Source organism: Vipera berus, assembly GCF_964194415.1.
Source record: "Vipera berus genome assembly, chromosome: 2".
Taxonomy (NCBI): Eukaryota; Metazoa; Chordata; class Lepidosauria; order Squamata; family Viperidae; genus Vipera; species Vipera berus.
The window spans coordinates 169,976,768-169,997,011 of record NC_138203.1 but is presented as its reverse complement, the minus strand read 5'-3'; the positions used below and the strand labels follow the sequence as shown (position 1 = coordinate 169,997,011).

General features: G+C 39.6%; 1 protein-coding gene across 1 annotated transcript in view; it reads right to left on the bottom strand.

Annotated features, from left to right (window-relative positions):
• Nucleotides 1-20,244, bottom strand: part of SAP30BP (SAP30 binding protein) — a 41,658-nt gene that overhangs the window by 8,346 nt on the left and 13,068 nt on the right. The window contains exon 4 of the mRNA XM_081320686.1: nucleotides 5,001-5,043. Coding sequence (XP_081176812.1) covers nucleotides 5,001-5,043 — 43 coding nt within the window. The remainder of the gene's footprint in view (nucleotides 1-5,000; nucleotides 5,044-20,244) is intronic.

Genomic DNA, 20,244 nt, shown 5'->3' with positions numbered 1-20,244 from the left:
CAAGTGACAAAGAAATGTTCTTTGACATTTCCAGAGAATGCGTTTTTATGAGAAAAGAAACCTTGCCAACATCTCCAGAGAAACGCACACTGGTTTGAGAACCTCCCGACAACAAGCTACAGACTTGCTTCAGATTGCAGCTACTGCTGCGAGGGCTGGGTGATTTGTTTTTAATTAAGAACTGCACTTCGGTAGGGGCAGGGGAGGCAAAAAGCAAAACACGAAAGATATTTATTGATCTTGCAGATTAGACAAGAGTCCTAACACCTGGGACAAGATGAGGGTGGGTTTTGTTTTGTTTTTTGAATTGCATAAGGGCAAAATCCTGAATATATTACTTAGCCTAAACTGAAATCAATGGAGAATGGAGAACTTAAGTGTATATTTCCTGTGTGCCACCTGTAAACAAAAAGTTTTGGATTTATCTAAAACTTCTCCTTACTACCATTTTACAATAAAAAAATATATATGAAGAAGACATGCTCAGACAAATAACATAGAAACAGCATGCTGCTTGGAGAGCGACTTAATCAAATAGCAAATACACAGAAGATAATAATTCTCAATTATGGTGTGTTCTATGCTAATTTTCTAATGGCTGCCTAAAGCCACTCTAGGTGCTCCATGGCCCAATGGGAGACTTGATGTCAAATTTTTCTGTATCAGATTAGCACAATAGCTAACATATTGTACTAATCCTTTAAGCGAAAGACAATCAAAGAGAGAAAAGCAATTAGTGGGGTAGGGAAAGCCTCTGTATGGGTATTTAAATCAACTGGATACTTAAGCTTGAGATTAGTACAGTATACAGAAAGAAGAAAACAAAGGGTAATTACATCTGGTATTTTCACTCCAGTATCTTTCCTTTGAAAAGGAGCACAATGCCAGGATACAAGGGTAGACATTTATGCATTCTTCCTTATGTGATTTTGGCAAAGATGGAATTTTACTTTTGTTTTAAGCCCAATCAGTGACACTGGGCTGCAACTCCTGCCAGGGTGTGTCCCCTTGCTGCTTTCCAGACTAAAGAATACTGCATTGGGAATCCAGGATGTTGACTCTAGATATGACTCACCACTATGAGCACAACCTGCACTTTTGTAAAAGAAATAATTATCCATACCTTGCAGCTATGGTTTTGACAAAAGGTTTGACTAAGGCAATGCAAGCCACTTTAATAAGCTGGGACTTGACTGGAATTAGAAATGTATCAAGAAATAGTTCAACATCAGCCGTAAAAGAAATCTGCTTCGTTCAGGGGTTTTTTTTAACCCACGTAATGCATAGATGTGCTTTATTGGCAGAAAACCACCTAACATCAGAGAATCTTTTCTAGGGGCTAAGCACCAGGCTAGAAGCTGGGAGACCTTGAGTTTTAGCCTTGTCTAAGCCCAAGACCAGCTGAGTGACTTTGACCAGTCACTCTCTTTCTCTCAGCCTTAAGAAGCAGGCCATGGTAAAACACTTCCAAAACCTTGCTAAGAAAACTTCAGCAACTTGCCAAGGCAGTCGCCAGGAATCAAGACTGATTCAAAGACTCAAAACCTCCCCTGCTCTTAAAAGAACTCTACAGAGCTGTATCATTTGTATTTCTCCAAACCAAGAGCCTTCATTGCCTTATTGGGACAGGTAGCCCTGAACTTACGACCACAACCAAATCCAAAATTTCCGTTTCTGAGAGAGGCAGTTATTAGGCTTTGACCCATTTTATGACTTAATTATTGCCACAGATGTTAAGTGAATCACTGTAGTTGTTAAATTAATAACACGGTTGTAAAGCTTTCAAATTTTGATCATCTGCCCATGGAGATGCTGCAATGGTCATACGTGTGAAAACTGGCCTTCAGACATTTTTTTCAGTGCCACAGAAACTTTGAACAGACGCTAAATGAATGGCTGCTACCTATACTTCTGCCACATATCAACAGGATGCAGTTTCTCCTCAAATCAACTACAGATCTTTCCTTGTGCCTCACGGGGAAATTACATTATGCGTTTACAATATTTTCCGAAAACTTGAGTTTTTCATTAGTTTTCAAGCTTTTCCTCTAACAGATGGATGAGTACAATGAATAAGTTTTACAGCAACCATTTGAAATGGATGGTTTCCTCAGAGAAAGCCTTTCTGTCTAGCAACCCACTCGTTATTTATTTCAATCAAAGGATTGTCAGCAGGTTACAATTGTAGCAGTAACAAAACATCAACAATACAATTACGCATCCAACCAAGTAAGCAATCGTACGAAAATTAAAACCATTCAATAAAAAAAAATAGAAACAATCAATAGATATGCAATAATATACATAGCAACATTAAGAATAGTTCCATTTTTAATAATTTCCTAAAGCAAAGTAAGGTCGATTATTTTTGCATGTCATCCTTTATAGCAGACTACCAGAAATTCTGCAACCTGAGTTGTAGAAAAGGCTTCACCATTATCCAGGTCTGTGCTCTAAAGTGTGATTGTATTGCCTGCATCTTATCTCTACAAAGCAAAAGAAGAACAGGGTGTGTTTTCACTTCTATATCAAAACTTCCCAACCATTTTATGAATTGCTAAACATGCTAGCATAAAATGGCTGCAAACTAGGACAAGGCAATCTAGGTAAAGTCAATCATAATACGATTCCTAAAAAGATTCTGTAAATCATTGCATCAATATATTATAGAAAGGTAACTCTCACTTTACAGAAGGCACGCAACAAGATTGAAATTTGCCTTTTGCTTCATGGAGTAGGAACTGCCCATGTCCAAGACAAAGCAAGCCAATTAGCCCTCTGCAAATTAACTTTGGATAAATGATTTCAAAGTTATTTCTCCAAGATCACTCCCAAGTCAAATCACACATTCATTGCTCAAAATCAAATGCCTGTTCAATTAACACTCTATCGACTATTGTTCCCCTCCGGCAACTTGCTAAAGCTTAATTCTTCTCTTTATTCCAGGGCCATCAATCATTTTCAACTGTTTTGTGTTCATCTTATGAAAACTGATTCATTAATGCTATGCCCCACTCCTATCTCTTTCTGCCCTCCCCTCCCCCTCCCACCAATTTATGTGGCAGTTCTGAAATCCCTTTTTTCTTTTTCATATTTTCACCGAGCCATTGACCATGCTACAGTCTAATGTGTTGGGCTCTAATCTCCATCATTGTCATTTCTCAATGACTCTGGTGCCTGGAAGATGGCATTTAAGCCAGCAGTTAAGTTCATATATGTACATTAAAGTGTAGGTGTATGTGTGTTTGTATGTATATATGTATATGGTTGGAAGAGTAATTAAGGGGGGGGGGGAAACTAGTTCATTATAGTGTTCATTAAGTGGGGTTGGAATGGATTGGTATGATATAGACTGAAGTCTCTGGGTTAGCCACAGACTTCAGTGGATAGTTTTGGAATGCCCATCTTCCCTCAGAGCAATCTACCTTACAGGATTGCTATGTAAGGTGTAAAATAAGTAGGAATCATCATGTAAGCTGCCTTGAGCAGTATGGGTATCTGCATAAAAAAAAACCCCTGCAAAGCCTGACTGTAGTGAAATCATAAGAAGGCAGAGGTAGAACAGAAGCCTAAACATTTAATTTTTGAAGGAAACATGCTCAAGCTTGTAAAAGGAAAATACAAGAGTATTCTGCATCTCTCGCGTGTTGAAATGGTTTCCTGCTTTAGCTACATTGCAAAATTATGCTTATATCTAAGTTTTTAATAAGTAATATTAAAAAGTAATAAGTAGGTGCTAAAAAAAACGGGGGTCAGCCACTCATTTGCAAAATGGAATTGTCTATCTACTTATGCCTGGCTGAAGTACTGCACCTAAGTGTTCAATGTGCAGAAAAATCTTTCCGGAAACAACAGGGAAGTAATGAACTTTAAACTGGCATTCTCTTCAGTCCAGGATTGTCTTAATCTCATGCAAAGCAGAGCAGGTTTTCTTACTTTCTGGCGGCAGCAAAACAGACATATCGCGAGCATCAATGTGCCAATCAATCATACATTTTGCAACGGAAATACAGTTAACTAACTCATTCGGGGATACACAATGAAATCAACAAATTTTAATATTAATTCTTGATAACGTTCCTTTCCCAATTCTTGTATACCACCTTAATAACACTGGGGCATTTTTGCAAGCACTAAAATAAAATTTCAGTATTGTACCCATTATTTCCCCTAAATTATGGATAACTGTTTGGGTCTTTGATTCCTGCGTCAAGAAGAAGCATAAATTCATTTATAGAAAGAAATCTGTGGGACCAGGAAACCACTGAAGAGATTTGGATTATTTTTTTGCTAAGCACATTGATTTGTGCTTTAAATTGTAAGCCGCCCTGAGTCTTCGGAGAAGGGTGGCATATAAATGGGATTAAAAAAAAACACAAGCAACTTTTCCCGGCAATATCCTCAGTGTCACTCAAGGATATAAAATGGATTCATTTAATAATTAAAGAGAAAACAAACAAAGTGGGTGGAAATGACTGCATGTTCTTCTGTAGTTGGGCCAAAAAAAAAAAAAGATCCCTGCTATAGTTTATGATGTAGATGGGCAGGATAACCATTGCCCTCTATAGCCATTTGAGGGAAAGGAGGAATATTTGGAATGAATGGGAAAGGACAAGCATGAAAAAGAAACAATTGCATAAGAAAAATGAGAATGATAGCTGCCAGAGTTATAATTCTTACACAAAGGAGGAAAGTAACTGGTTGTGAAGAGGTATGAATAAGCATGCACTTGAGCAGACTCAAGCAAATAAGAAGAAACATTGAGTAGACAGAAAAAAGGTCACAGGGAAGAGAAAGGAGTCCATTAAGTACTGTTCTTTTACTATACACGGCCATCTTGCAAAAGTTAAGCCCAGACTATAATGCCTTTCTTCTTTCACCTCTATCCATTGGCCTCGTCTGGTTTTATAGTGAGGACAGAATTGCATGAAAATTCAAAATAGCATTAACTGTTCAAGAAAAACAAGGTGAGGAAAAATAATATTTTTTACAATACTTACCAACTAACTCCTGGGGATCCCTCTTTTCCAGTTCTGAAAAGTCCTAAGTACAAGCAAAGAAGAAAAACAACAAAGAATTAGCAAAAATACCTGTATGGTATTCAGGATTTGTAAATGCCTGAATGTACAGAATTTATTACCCAAGTCTACGCAATAAATTGCTACTCCGAGGTTCACAATACAGATGCTTAGCATGTGCAACCAAGAGCCTAAATTTGGAACAAAAAAAGAGTATACCTCAAATGAACTGTAGAAAATCAGAATCAACCATATTCCCAATGTATCTTTTTTGTTTTTTTACAATTTTTTATAATTGAATGCCTTAACTGTTATTCCAGTAATATCTTTGAACTTTGATACAATTTATGTTGCTGTTAGGCCAGCGCCAAATTTGTTGTTTGAAATGAAACAATAAAAGGGGGAACCAAAGAGCTTGAAAAGTATCTTTCCAAATTGGGGGAATGAGGTGCTCAAATTGGAGGGTAAGATGCTGCACAATGCAGCAAAGCAACTTAATCTTATGTACATGCTCACATGGTCTGAGGTGATGGTACTTGACAGGAAAGTGATTTGGGATTATGGTGAATAGCTCAATGAGTTCAATAACCCAAGGCCTGGTTGCTCTAAAAAAGGAAAGTCCCATTATGAGAATCCTTAGGAGCGAAGTATAAAAACTAGCAGACATGATGAAATATTGTTTTGATCTTCTGATCTCCTCACCCCAAAAAGAAGCAGAAGTGGATAAAATCCTCAAAAGTAAGAGCTTTTGAAAGAAGATTATGGTAATGGGTTTCTTTTAGGCTTAAGGAAAGGGCAAGTAAAAGAGATATGACTGTCTCAATATCAGTTGTGCATGATTATGGAGAAATGAATAAAGACACTTTTTGCCTCCCTCATAATGTAAACATTCATGAGATATCCAATACCAATCAATGCAGCAGTTGAATACAGATAAAAGGGGAAAAAACTATTTCTGACAAGCAAAACAATGGAATTCACCGACATGTATGATACAGTTGGCAGGAATATATATTCTTATTATTATATGGGAAACATGTGATAGATTAGGTTTTTGTGTTCATGCTTGGCTTGTGTTACCATAGGTGTGTCTGCTTACCATGAGAAAAAAAAAATCCATTGGATTAGTGCTCACGAATGAGACTAATTTCAACCTCAAAGTTAATAATTGGCAGATTCTTCTCCCAATGCTGAAATCATTACTGAGAAAAAAAATTTCACACATTTTTGTAAGCAAGACCGTACAGATATGAACTTGAATGTATTTGAAGAGATACAGGACTTCCGGCCTTACAACTGATTAGATTCAGCTGATAGTGTCACAGCAGTACGATGTTATAGCAGCTCTATGTTTACAAATGGAAGAATTTACTCAGAACTCTCCTGAATTATTAAGTGCAAAATATGAGAAAGTACTACTACCAGGAGGAAGGGTGCAAGGGACATGAAGAAAAATGGCAAGCATAAAAAACACAAATTCTTCTTAAATTAGACACCGGGAGCAGTAGCAAGTCTTTTGTAATTTGTCAAGACTTTGCCTTAATATCGACGGTATGCCTAACACTGCACTGATACTACTCATTCAAATGAGAAACACTGCCCATTTGTTGCCTTAGCGATATGACTGCCACAAATACTACTATTTCTATTTTGCGTGGGCATAGCAGGGGATTTTGTTTTAGAAGGCCAACATTCAGTGAGTTACTTTGGAAATTGGCTCTACAAAATCCATAATGTCAACATAAAGGTAAAGGTAAAGGTTCCCCCGCACACGCGTGCTAGTCGTTTCCGACTTTAGGGGCTGGTGCTCATCTCCGTTTCAAAGCCGAAGAGCCAGCGCTTGTCCGAGGACGTCTCCGTGGTCATGTGGCCGGCATGACTGGACGCCAAAGGCGCACGGAACGCTGTTACCTTCCCACCGGAGTGGTCCCTATTTTTCTACTTGCATTTTTACGTGCTTTCAAACTGCTAGGTTGGCAGAAGCTGGGACGAGTAACAGGTGCTTACTCTGTTACACGGCACTCAGGATTCAACCCGCCAGACTGCCGACCTTCTGATCGACAAGCTCAGCGTCCTAATCCACTGAGCCACCGCGTCCCTATAATGTCAACATAACCTTTTCTAAAAAACCTCTAAGGGATTAAGACCTTTTCTCAATCACTAAAGATAGTTAAATAGCTTTATATAGTGTTTTTTTTCCTAAAAGAAAGTTTTATCATTAGAAAAATGTTTGTCATAAATAGGAAGAATAGTTAGTTTTCCTTCATTCCTTCCTTCGCCAAGCAGCAACCTTTTGCCTCAGCAAACACCGTCTGCTTTATTTCTCCATGCAACTGTGTACAATTAATGATGCACATTCAAATTCTGCACTAAAGTCAAATGTTAGATGTCAAACTGCATATTTAAAGCTGACCCTATGCTGAAATTCCAGTTACAAAGCCAATTTTCAAAATAAAGGCAGGGGTAATAATAAAGGCTAGAAGACATAAAATCCAGGAGATTTTACATTGAATCTAGGAAAGTTTAAAATGTATTACCTAAATCAGCAGGCCAAAAACTGCTTTCAAAATCAAATAATACTATGGGCAATGTTAACTTCTTAAAACAAGTAATGGCAACATCATTTTAAAAGAAGCATTTCCTTTTCACGCTCATAGAGCTATGGATTCCTCTTAGAAGGTGCCTGTATTATCTAAGCATGAATTTTGCATCCCGAGCATTTTCAAAAACAAAAAAAGGGGGGGGGGGAAGAGTCTGCAATCATGTCAGCTGGAGCCTGACTACCCATCTCCATATTGTAAAACAAGATCTAACATATCAAGTATGTTTTGATTAATTGTTTGCACTTATAATTGAAGACTGCCTGGACAAGTCCCTGCAGTTTTTTGACAAGGCTTTTTAGAAGTGGTTTTCCATTGCCTCCTTCCCGGAGCTGAGAGAAAATGACTAGCGCAAGGTGATCCAGCTGGCTTTGTGCCCAAGACAGGACTAGAACTTGTGGTCTCCAAGTTTCTAGCCTGATGCCTTAACGACTACACAAAACTGGCTGTCCCAATAAGAAACTATTCCTATTCTATTCAAACGGAAAGAACAATTACAAGGCAGTTATCATTATCCTCTATTGTTCTCATCGTGGCTAAGTATACATTCCTGTGTACAAAGGCTAATGAAAAAAAAAATTAAAAAAAATTAACGATCCCATCAGAAACAAACTGTTCTGGGAATCTCACAAACAAGGCAGGAAAATAAGCTTTTTTCCCTCCCTCCTGTTTGCTGGAAGCCAGAAGGGCACTAGGATGAACATAGGTTCTAGTCCAGGGGTGTCAAACTCAATTTCATTGAGGGCCACATCAGCATTGCGGTTGCCCTCAGGGGGCCGGGTGGGTGTGGCCTGGGTGGGCGTGGCTTACTGGGTGGGCATGGCTAAAGTGTGCATGGCCTACTGGGTGGGCATGGCCAGCTCTACATTGTTCGCATGAAGGGTGCCTATGGGGGCCTGGGCAGGAGTGGGACAGATCTGGGGGTCTCTGGCAGGGCCAAGGCAGTGGGGGCCCTGCCAGAGGGTCTCTGGGCCAGGGCCAAGGCAGTGGGGGCCGTTCCCTCACTGTTTCCAGGATGGCTTCACGGGCTGCATGAAACCGCTTCACGGGCCGGATCCTGCCCCGGGGCCTTGTGTTTGACATGTCTGTTCTAGTCTATTCTCAAATACAATACCATAGGTAGAAATTCTTAACTACTGATTCAACCAATGAGTATGTCTTTTTGCCAGGAAATACACCAAAGAGAATCCTTCAAGATAAACGTAGCGAGTGGAATTTACATCCTTTGGCAAAAAGGTTCAATTTCACTCTCTAACTTTCTTGGGCACCAGCTTAGCTGTGTGGAAATCCCTCCTGGCTCCCATTTCCTTATATAAGAATGAGTAAGAAGATATACTGTTCTCCCTTTAGGCAAGGTTTGCATTCTCTGATGTTGTAAACTTACTGAGCAACAGCTTCTTTAATTTTTTATGAGGCTGCCACAAGAAAAAGGCAACTGCAATCACATTAAGGGCTATTTTGTTCTAACAGCACACTGTTCTGAACCAGCCAACTACCGGCCTTGTAATAAGGCAAACCCCTGTTCAAGCAGTAGAGACTGGAGAGCGTCTGAGGTTGCAAAGCGTCTGCCAAGTTTAATTCACAAGCAAAACAACAGAACAAGAAACACAGGAACTTGAATCCTCAAGCGGAAGGGTTGCTTTCAGCAACCAGCCCCTCCCCAAACACTCCTTTTATTTAGAGTTCAGGGCGTGGTCTCCCTGTGCCTCCTCCCGAGGAGTCCCACAGCCTTTCTTTGTTTGTTCCTGCTCGACTGCCTCCTGCGTCGGGCGTCCTTGAACAGGGCCAGCTGTGGGTCATCATCCTCCGCACTATCGGGCTCACGCAGCTGAGAAGAGGGCCCCGGCTGAGGGCTCTGCGAAGCCTCCAAGCCATCATCAGCCGGTTCGTCTTCCACACCCTCCTCCTCCCCCTCATCTGAGTCATCCGATACATCTGAACCGGCTGCCGGACCCACCGGCTGGCCCTGAGTCATAACACACTCTTCTAGATTGAATTTAGTACTACAATGCTCTGCCACACAAAGTTTGTGTCTTGTGTTTCTTACCCACTACAGGTACAGTCCTCACACACCTCCAGTTGGAGATCTCATGCCAATTTAACCGAAAGCAGAGCTGCTTCAGTTTTAGGCCTACTTTCAATCTGAAAATGTTGTAATAATAATAGTCATGATTTTGGAAGATCACCAGTGTAGTCTTTTGAAAAGACTAAATGGAAGCATCCCGTTCACTGAGTTAATTTGAATGATACACAAGAACAAATCTAAGATCTACTTGGCCACAATGCCCTTCTCCTTCCAGTAAAAGTGTTAGACTTTGGTCAATGTGCAAAGCTATAGAAATAAAACCATTTCAAACAATAATTTACAAAGTTAATTAATATAAACTGAGCTTAATAAATTAGGGTATCAAAATTAACATTTTGAAATTTGCAAGTTCCTCCTGCCTGCAGTTAATCTAAAAAAGAAGCTTCTACTCTATAAGATCCAATCTAAGTTGGTCACTGGGACCAGATGTTTAGTCTTCTGAGCTTTCAGATTCGTGCTGGAGCCCATCCTCAGGGAACTTCTATCTACTAGAATGTGTGTTTTGGGCTATTCTATGTGTCATATTTAGGGATGCGGTGGCTCAGTGGGTTAGGATGCTGAGCTTGTCGATCAGAAGGTCGGCAGTTTGGTGGGTCGAATCCCGAGTGCCGCGTAACAGAGTGAGCACCTGTTACTCATCCCAGCTTCTGCCAACCTAGCAGTTCGAAAGCACGTAAAAATGCAAGTAGAAAAATAGGGACCACTACGGTGGGAAGGTAACACCGTTCTGTGCGCCTTTGGTGTCTAGTCATGCCGACCACATGACCACGGAGACGTCCTCGGACAAGCGCTGGCTCTTCGGTTTTGAAACGGAGATGAGCACCGGCCCCTAGAGTTGGAAACGACTAGCACGCATGTGCGGGGGAACCTTTACCTTATGTGTCATATTTATCTGGTGCCATCCTATAGGTTGATTGGTGTGGTGATGGCCGTGGATTGGCTGTTGTTTCCTTGTGCTGCCAAGTCTTTTTCTACTCTGTCTAGGGAGATTGTCAATCATCCAAGTTATGGTAGTCCCAAAGGTGCTTTTCCAAAAGGCAACTAACTTTCTTGCTTTTTCCCCTTGAAAACATCTGCTTCTCACCCAAGAAGCTTCTTCAGTTCTATTCTCTTCCTCAAAGCTCTGCCTGAAGTACGGTATATGGAAATCCAGGAACAAGGAAAGCAAACCTTACACCTGTGGCAATCCACTATGTACAAACATTGTGTACCCCAATACATTTTTGAGAATGTATTTAAAAACACTACTACTGTACACCAAATATTTCTTTCAGTGTTTGGACTGGTTCCTATATCTTTTCATATTTTAAAGGAAAAACATATGGACTCATTCGGTTAAATCTGACCAATAGAAAATTACTAGAAACAGATACAATTTCGCCTCCAGTTGGACCAGTAACCTCCTTTAATTAAAATATAGCAGCAGCCAAAACATGGGACTAAAACTTAGAACTAAATGTAGCCTTTGGAGATTTGAAACATATCAAAACCATTAGTTGCATAAAGAATACAAGGTCCTGCAAAATAAAATCAACCTTCATGTTGCCCAAAGGATATGAATTTTACTGACAGTGAAGAATACCAGATGTTTCAAGACTGTACTAGTCCAAACCACAGCCTGTTATTATAAGATTAAATCACTATGACTGTCAGGTACACCTTTGGGAAAGCCAGCATACACAGCTTTCAGTTTCATTTCAGAAGTTTAAACATTCATCGCATAGATTTCAATGACAAAGAGACACAATAACCAATCAAAAGTAGAACAAAAGTCACCACTGGCAAACCGGCTTTGGCACTTCAAATGTGCTCTAGAGGTAGCATTTTCAATGTGGATTTTATATAGTTTCCCAAGCCACAGGACCCTCTTAGATTTTTCCCACCCTCTTTCTTGAGACGAAATCAAAAATTGATTTGAAATCAACAAAGACTGAAAAAAGGGAGTTTCTGGCTAAGAGGATTATCTTCTGGCAAAAAAAGTAATATTCTACACGTACGCAGAGTTTGGAAATTGTTAGAGCAGGTGCTTTTCTGATAGTTGTTTATAGATGCTAAATGGGATTTTTTTTTCCAGGATAGTCGCTATGTACTTTCAGATCTTTCTGATAAAAGGATATTTGGCCCTCTTTATATGATAGTGATGTTCTTCCGATTCAATTCTATAAACCCAGTGATTCATCATTAGTAATATGACTGAGATTTTATGCTGCAATAAAAAAACTGGCTGCTCTTCTGGTGACTGGTGAGTAACATGATAGCTTTTTAATTTTTTAGATTTCCTTTATCAGTTATCAGTTAGATAGGTGTATTTTACAGATACTGGTTTTTAATATCCTAAATTCAGATGTGGTACCTTCTAGGTAGGGAGGGAAGAAATAAACGGAAGAAACAGAATACAAATGAATAATTTCTGACTATTAGGCTGGTAGGAATTTGTTTCCAGTCTAGGAAACAGCTTTTGATGAATATAACAAAAAGTGGAGAAGATGGATTGATTACATTCAGAATAAATATGGGACTAAAAAGTTTCATTTAGCATATGAATGAGTATTAGAATTTAAATAAGATGCATTGTTATTTAGCTATGTTTAATGGGAGTTAAAGTGTGATAGGATTTAAAGTGTATTTATAGATAGTTAGCATATTTTATGATCTCAGTTCGAATCCAAGGCAAACCATTCAATATCACAGTAGTCCAAGTCTATGCCCCAACCACCGGTGCTGAAGAGGATGAAATTGACCGGTTCTATGAAGCCCTACAGCACCTTATAGAACTAACACCCAAAAATGATGTCCTTATCGTCATGGGGGATTGGAATGCTAAAGTAGGAAGCCAAAAGATAACTGGAATAACAGGCAAGTTTGGCCTTGGAGTACAAAATGAAGCAGGGCACAGGCTGATAGAATTTTGTCAAGAGAATACGATGGTCATAGCAAACACTCTTTTCCAACAACCCAAGAGACGGCTCTACACATGGACATCACCAGACGGTCAACACAGAAATCAGACTATGTGCTCTGCAGCCAAAGATGGAGAAGCTCTATACAGTCAGTAAAAACAAGACCAGGAGCTGACTGTGGCTCAGACCATGAGCTTCTTGTTGCAAAGTTTAGGCTTAAATTAAAGAAAGTAGGGAAAAGCGCTGGGCCAGTCAGGTATGAATTAAATCATATCCCTGCTCAATATACAGTAGAGGTGACAAATAGATTTAAGGAATTAGATCTGATAGACAGAGTGCCTGAAGAACTATGGACAGAGGTTCGCAACATTGTACAACAGGTAGCAACCAAAACCATCCCAAAGAAAAAGAAATGCAAGAAAGCAAAATGGCTGTCTGAGGAAGCTTTGCAAATAGCTGAGGAAAGGAGGGAAGCGAAAGGCAAGGGAGAAAAAGAAAGATATGCCCAATTAAATGCAGAATTCCAAAGAATAGCTAGAAGAGATAAGAATGCCTTCTTAAATGAACAGTGCAAAGAAATAGAAGAAAACAATAGAATAGGGAGGACCAGAGATCTTTTCAAGAAAATTGGAGAGATGAAAGGAACGTTTAATGCAAAAATGGGCATGATAAAGGACCAAAATGGCAGGGACCTAACAGAGGCAGAAGAGATTAAGAAGAGATGGCAAAATTACACAGAAGAACTATACAAGAATGAGCTCAACGTCCCTGACAATCGCAATGAGGTGGTCACTGACCTCGAGCCAGACATCCTAGAATGTGAAGTGAAGTGGGCCTTAGAAAAGCTGAGCAACAACAAAGCTAGTGGAGGTGACAGTATTCCAGCTGAGCTATTCAAAATCTTAAAAGACGATGCAGTAAAAGTGCTACACTCAATTTGCCAGCAAATTTGGAAAACTCAACAGTGGCCACAGGATTGGAAAAGATCAGTTTACATTCCAATTCCAAAGAAAGGCAGTGCCAAAGAATGTTCAAACTATCGCACCATAGCACTCATTTCACATGCTAGTAAAGTTATGCTTAAAATTCTACAAGCTAGACTCCAGCAGTATGTGGATCGAGAACTACCAGAAGTACAGGCAGGATTTCGAAGAGGCAGAGGAACTAGAGATCAAATTGCTAACATACGCTGGATCATGGAGAAAGCTAGAGAGTTCCAGAAAAACATCTACTTCTGCTTCATTGACTATGCTAAAGCCTTTGATTGTGTGGATCATAACAAACTGTGGCAAGTCCTTAAAGAGATGGGCATACCAGACCATCTTATTTGTCTCTTGAGAAACCTATATGCGGGCCAAGAAGCAACAGTGAGAACTGGACACGGAACCACTGATTGGTTCAAAATTGGGAAAGGAGTCCGGCAAGGCTGTATACTGTCGCCTTGCCTATTTAACTTATATGCAGAGCACATCATGAGAAAGGCAGGGCTAGATGAATCAAAAGTTGGAATTAAGATTGCCGGAAGAAACATCAACAACCTAAGATATGCAGATGATACCACTCTAATGGCAGAAAGTGAAGAGGAACTAAAGAGCCTCTTGTTGCGAGTGAAGAAGGAGAGTGCAAAACTTGGGTTGAAACTAAACATTAAGAAAACCAAGATCATGGCATCTGGCCCTCTCAATTCCTGGCAAATAGATGGGGAAGAAATGGAGGTAGTGACAGATTTTATTTTCCTGGGCTCCAAGATCACTGCAGATGGGGACTGTAGCCAAGAAATTAAAAGACGCTTGCTCCTTGGGAGGAAAGCCATGGCAAATCTAGACAGCACACTAAAAAGCAGAGACATCACCCTGTCAACAAAAGTGCGTATAGTCAAGGCTATGGTCTTCCCAGTTGCAATGTATGGCAGTGAAAGCTGGGCCATAAGAAAGGCTGAGCGCCAAAGAATTGAAGCCTTTGAACTCTGGTGCTGGAGAAGACTCCTGCGAGTCCCTTGGACTGCAAGGCGATCAAACCGGTCAGTCCTAGAGGAGATCAACCCTAACTGCTCTTTAGAAGGCCAGATCCTGAAGCTAAAACTCAAATACTTTGGCCACCTAATGAGAAGGAAGGACTCACTGGAGAAGAGCCTAATGCTGGGAAAGATTGAGGGCAATAGAAGAAGGGGACGACAGAGAATGAGGTGGCTGGATGGAGTCACTGAAGCAGTAGGCGTGAGCTTAAATGGACTCCAGAAGATGGTAGAGGACAGGAAGGCCTGGAGGAACGTTGTCCATAGGGTCGCGATGGGTCGGACACGACTTCGCAACTAACAACAACAACAAGCATATTTTAGCTCAAGCTTGTTAGATGCAATACCCTGTATTCAGCTCTGGGAAGTCGGGGGGGGGGAAGGGAAGGGTGGGCTTTATGGGGAGGTGGGGGGAAGTTGGGGGGAGGGAGGGAAGGGTGGGTTTATGGGGAGGGGGTTCAATTTATGTTTAAAATGTACTGTAAAACTTTTTAATAAAAAAGTGCCCTCTCTTACATAGCATGCTATGCATAACTCCATCAAACCTGTATCTCTGTACCACAACTTATATAATTCAACATGGCCCTGGCAACTTCAAAATCAGATCTTCTGCACCTAAACCTGGATCCATTCTAAAGATTAGTTATGGTTTTTAAAAAATTTCTATGCAGCTTTTTGGTTAACAATCAACGTTATGTGAGAGAAAAACTGCAAGACATTCATGATTATGCCTATATCACTGGAGAAAAAAATTCTTCTCGCTAAATAAAAATGTTACCACCAGACTAGGCACCTGACTTATATTAGGATAAAACTTTCAACAGGAACTCAAGTAAATATATGGCTGTCTATACTGCATATGCTTCTGAGTTTGGAGTATGGGGGAGCCTACTCTCATCCCTCCATGCCAGGGCTTTTTAACCTGTTTCTGCCATGAAGCCTTTTAGAATCTGGTGAAACCTCCAGTCCTCTTTTCAGAAAATAATATTTACATGCATGAAATATAGATTACATTACAAAGGATATCAATTATGCTCCTATGCATTTATCAAAATATTGAACAATAACAAATATGATATACAGCAATACATAAGCTTCTTTATTATCCATTGCATCAATAACAATACCCTTTTCTAGGGTATAATAATTTTAGACCATGAGAGTAATGGAAGCTAACTAACTTTTTTCAGGTCTAAGGGTCATTGCCTACATACCTTATTGATCAGAAAGCTAAATTTTGATTCAGTTTAGTGAAAACAAAATTGTAATTTTTTTTTCCTCCATGCAAGTTCACAGCTTTGTAAATTTTGTCTGTGGACTCAGGTTAAGAACCCACAGTCTACATGAACTGGAGAAATGGACCAAGAAACTCCATATACAATACGGTCTTGATGGTAGTACATAATGTTTAAGCAGCTCTTTACTTGGTTGCCACTCACAAGCAGCTATTTATAAAGCTACCCAGGTAGTAAGACTGTTAAAAAGAAGATACACTGGCACACAGTCTTCAAAATCTTAAAAACAGTGTATACTGCAAAAGCCTAAAGCATTTTAGGAATGGCCCACTTAAGTGGCAGCCCCTTGTCAGTCAAGGCTGATTTTAAAAAGTAAAGCAAGGTTGGATCTGATTAGGATTTGCATTAATCACCCCTAGAAGATCCCAAGGTTAGAGTGGGAAGTCAAAAAGTAACTCAGAAGAATGCAACTGCAAACCAGTTTTATACTGTTGTCAGAAAACAACGTGGATGTGTCCATAAACCCATCAATTTTCACGCTCAATATGAAAGGAACTTTTAATCAAGTTTCTCCTGCACATTCCAAGCCTAAACATCTACTTGAATTCAAGGGGGGGGGGGGAAATCACATTGAAGATCTAAGTTACATGGCAGATTCATTTTATGAAATCTATTGGTATACAGAAGCTTCCAACGCGTTACATAGATCTCAATGTACTTGAAGCTATAGTAGAATACTGTACTTTTTTCTTTGCCCAACAATGGTGGTGGTGAGGTGGTGGAACGCTAGGGAAATAAAACCTTTAAAAATATTTCCTATGGGTGTATCCTGTTTGCCAGCTTTGTGACAAGGCTCCAGGCCAAATGCCAAATTTAAGATAGTATGTTAAATTTGTTTGAAAGATTATGGCTCAGTGGAAGCAGAACAGGCTATGCTAAACAAATTTAGTGAACAAATTTACATATGCCTCTATCCAGAAATCCAATTTTCTGGGTTTCTGCAGGACAATTAAGTTCATTCTACAGAAGAAAGTAGTAATTCGTTTGCAAATGGGAAAGAGCAACCGTCAAGGAGCAACCATTTTATTTCTTAAATGCTACTCTCTAACATCATCGTAGTACAAAAGCAAGAAAATGTTACTCCTGCTTTTATTTTTAACGTGTATTATCAATATTGCGCAAATCCACAGCACTGAAATAGTTGGCTCCCAATTAAGCCAACAAGCTCTGGCAAAAGATGATTGGCTATTGAAAGATTTTAAAAACGGGGATTCCTAATATTAATTCAGCGATAATAAAATGATAAATCCAGTCCTGTCACGAATACATTTTACTACAAAGAAATTCACTGGTCAAGAAGGTATGATGGAAACTGTTTTCACAGATTATGGCAAATGTTTCAACAACAGTTCATTTAGTGACTGTTCGAAGTTCTAACGGCACTGAAAAAAGTGACTTATGACCATTTTTCGTATGTTGTAGCATCACTGTGGTCATGCGATCAAAATTCAGATGCTTGGCGACTGACTCATATTTATGACAGTTGCAGTGTCCCAGGGTCAGGTGATGATTACCTTTTGCGACCTTCTAACAAGCAAAGCCAGTGGGGAAGCCAGATTCACTTAATAACTCTGCTACTAACAACTGCAGTGTTTCACTTAACAACTGTGGCAAGAAAAGTCGTAAAATGAGGCAAAACTCACTTAACAACTATCTTGCTTAACAACAGAAATGTTGACCTCAATTGTGATTGTAGGTTGAGAACTACCTGCCCACGCACACCTTTTCAAAACAAGAGTTGTATTTTTTAGTGTACAACCTGAAATATTGGCACCAAGCATGAGCTAGCCCAGGGGTAGGCAACCTTGCCTCTTTTATGACTCGTGGACTTCGACTCCCAGAATTCCTGAGCCAGCTTGGTTGCCTACCCCTGAACTAGCCAAATCAGCAAAGTTTGTGGGATAACCACTAACCCTGACTAATAATTCAGAACAAGGGATAATAAGTCCCGAATGTTTAAGACTGCTACATACTCTAGTAAAGGTTTCTTTATACCTTTACCCAGTAAACTTTTTCCTTCGTTGCTTTTGTTTTGTTGAACATAAAATCTGGGGAAGGATACAGTCAACAGTAGCTCAATATTGTGTTTAATTGCTCAATATTTTATAATGTTTAAATCAGTGTTTTTCAACCTTTTTTGGGCAAAGGCACACTTGTTTCATGAAAAAAATCACGAGGCACTTCACCATTAGAAAATGTTAAAAAATTTAACTCTGTGCCTATATTGACTATATATAAAGTAATTCTCTTGAATAGGAATCAAATAAACACAAAGAAAGTATTTTATAATTACTTTTCAATTTTTCCCACGGCACACCAGGCAACATCTCGCGGCACACTAGTGTGCCACGGAACAGTGGTTGAAAAACACTGGTTTAAATGAACCCAGGACGTATACTATCATTAACACATTAGTTCTATTTTGTGAATGACTGTTAGGAACAAAACTAGTTAAGAATGGTAGATTTCAACTGTTCCTAGGCCACGGTTAGGGCCAAAATTCTTTAGAGTTTTCCAGTATCTGCTAGCTTCAGTAAGATGCTAGGGATGCACTGCACACTCTCCAGAACGAATAAGGTAAAGGTAAAGGTAAAGGTAAAGGTAACTCTAGGGGGCGGTGCTCATCTCCGTTTCGAGGACGTCTCCGTGGTCATGTGGCTGGCATGACTAGACGCCAAAGGCGCACGGAACGCTGTTACCTTCCCACCGTAGTGGTCCCTATTTTTCTACTTGCATTTTTACGTGCTTTCGAACTGCTAGGTTGGCAGAAGCTGGGACGAGTAACAGGCGCTCACTCTGTTACAGAACGAATACCCACTCCCTAATCTGCAGCTGTATTTGGACAGCTACTGAAAACTACTATTTCTGACTGAAAAAAACACAGGAAAAAGGCACTTTTCTGTACACATTTAAGAAACACTAGACACTCATGGCAGAAAGAAAGCCTATTATTAGCTTTGAATATGAGAATTCCCTCCCCTCCTCTCCACAAATGCTTAAAATACTACAAATGTTCAGGTCAGCCAAGTAGGTGCCGTAGATTTTGTTTCACACAAGCGAATTTGCACAAGTGAATTTAAAGCTGTTTACCAAGCAATAGATTGGGAGAATACCCTCAGGCTAACTCTTTCTAATTAATTCAGAAAATTAACTGGAACATTGTCTAAATGACCAGAGATGTGGAACCATTCACATTTGACAAGAGTTAGACAGGCAGATTTTTTTTTTAAGGAATGATAAGCCAAGGAGCAGCAAGGAAGCATCAGTTTGCGCATCTAAGTTGTTAGATTTGTCAGGGGAGGATAATAATGTAATGTAATAATGTAAGCCAATGCAAACAAAAACACCATTTCTTGTTTGGAAGCCACACCACACCCATGTCAGCAATTTGTGGTATTCAGGACTAAAGGAGTCAGGAGGTTGTTCTAGCTTGTATTTGCTGCTAAGGAAGGACCAAGCAGGCATGTAAGAGACATGCCTTATCCTCTAAAAGTACAGAAAAAGTTTAAAGAAAAAAGAACCTACAAACCCCCAGGAAAAACAATTCCTTGCTTCCTTTTATAGTATAAAGATTTGAGGAGGAAAGGACAATTATATTGAAGGGACACTGGAGAACCTCCTCTTATGATTAATACCTTAATGCCAGATGAAATTATACTATCTATGGTAGGTGACTATATAGCTTCTACTAAGGTACAGGTAGTTGCTAAGCAAAACATTTGTTAAATGAATTTTGCCCCATTTTACGACCTTTCTTGCCAGTCGTTAAGGGAATCCCTCCAGTTATTCAGTTAATAACATGGTTGTTAAGTGAATCTGGCTTCCCCATTGTCATTGCTTGTAAGGAGGTCACAAAAGGTGATTGCTAAGTGAGGACTGCTTGCATTAGAATGATATTGAACTTCACTCCTTTTTTAGTTCAACAACAAGAAAAAATATGAATAAAGACTGGAACATAAACACAGTCCTTCCGATAACAGATCTAGGTCCAATGTATGCATAAGTTCATACCTGACAGAAAATCTGGTTATACAAAATATTCTCTCTTTAAAAAAGGAAGCAATTCTCAGAAAGTAAAATGTGCATTTTATCTTAGTATTTGGGAAAAATCTTTTCATGGTATAATTGTATGGCTTCTCTGCTGTTTAAAGTGATACTTAACAGGAAGTGTGCTTTTGAAATAGCTATTTATTTCTGATTCTGTTAATCAAACAAGTTTCTGGAAAGTTAAGAAAAGCCTCCAGAAAGAGAGGGAGTTTTGGGGATGGCCATATCTCAGTTCCTACAGAAAGTCTGAATCAATCTCCTTTTTAGTGAAATTCTTAAGGATG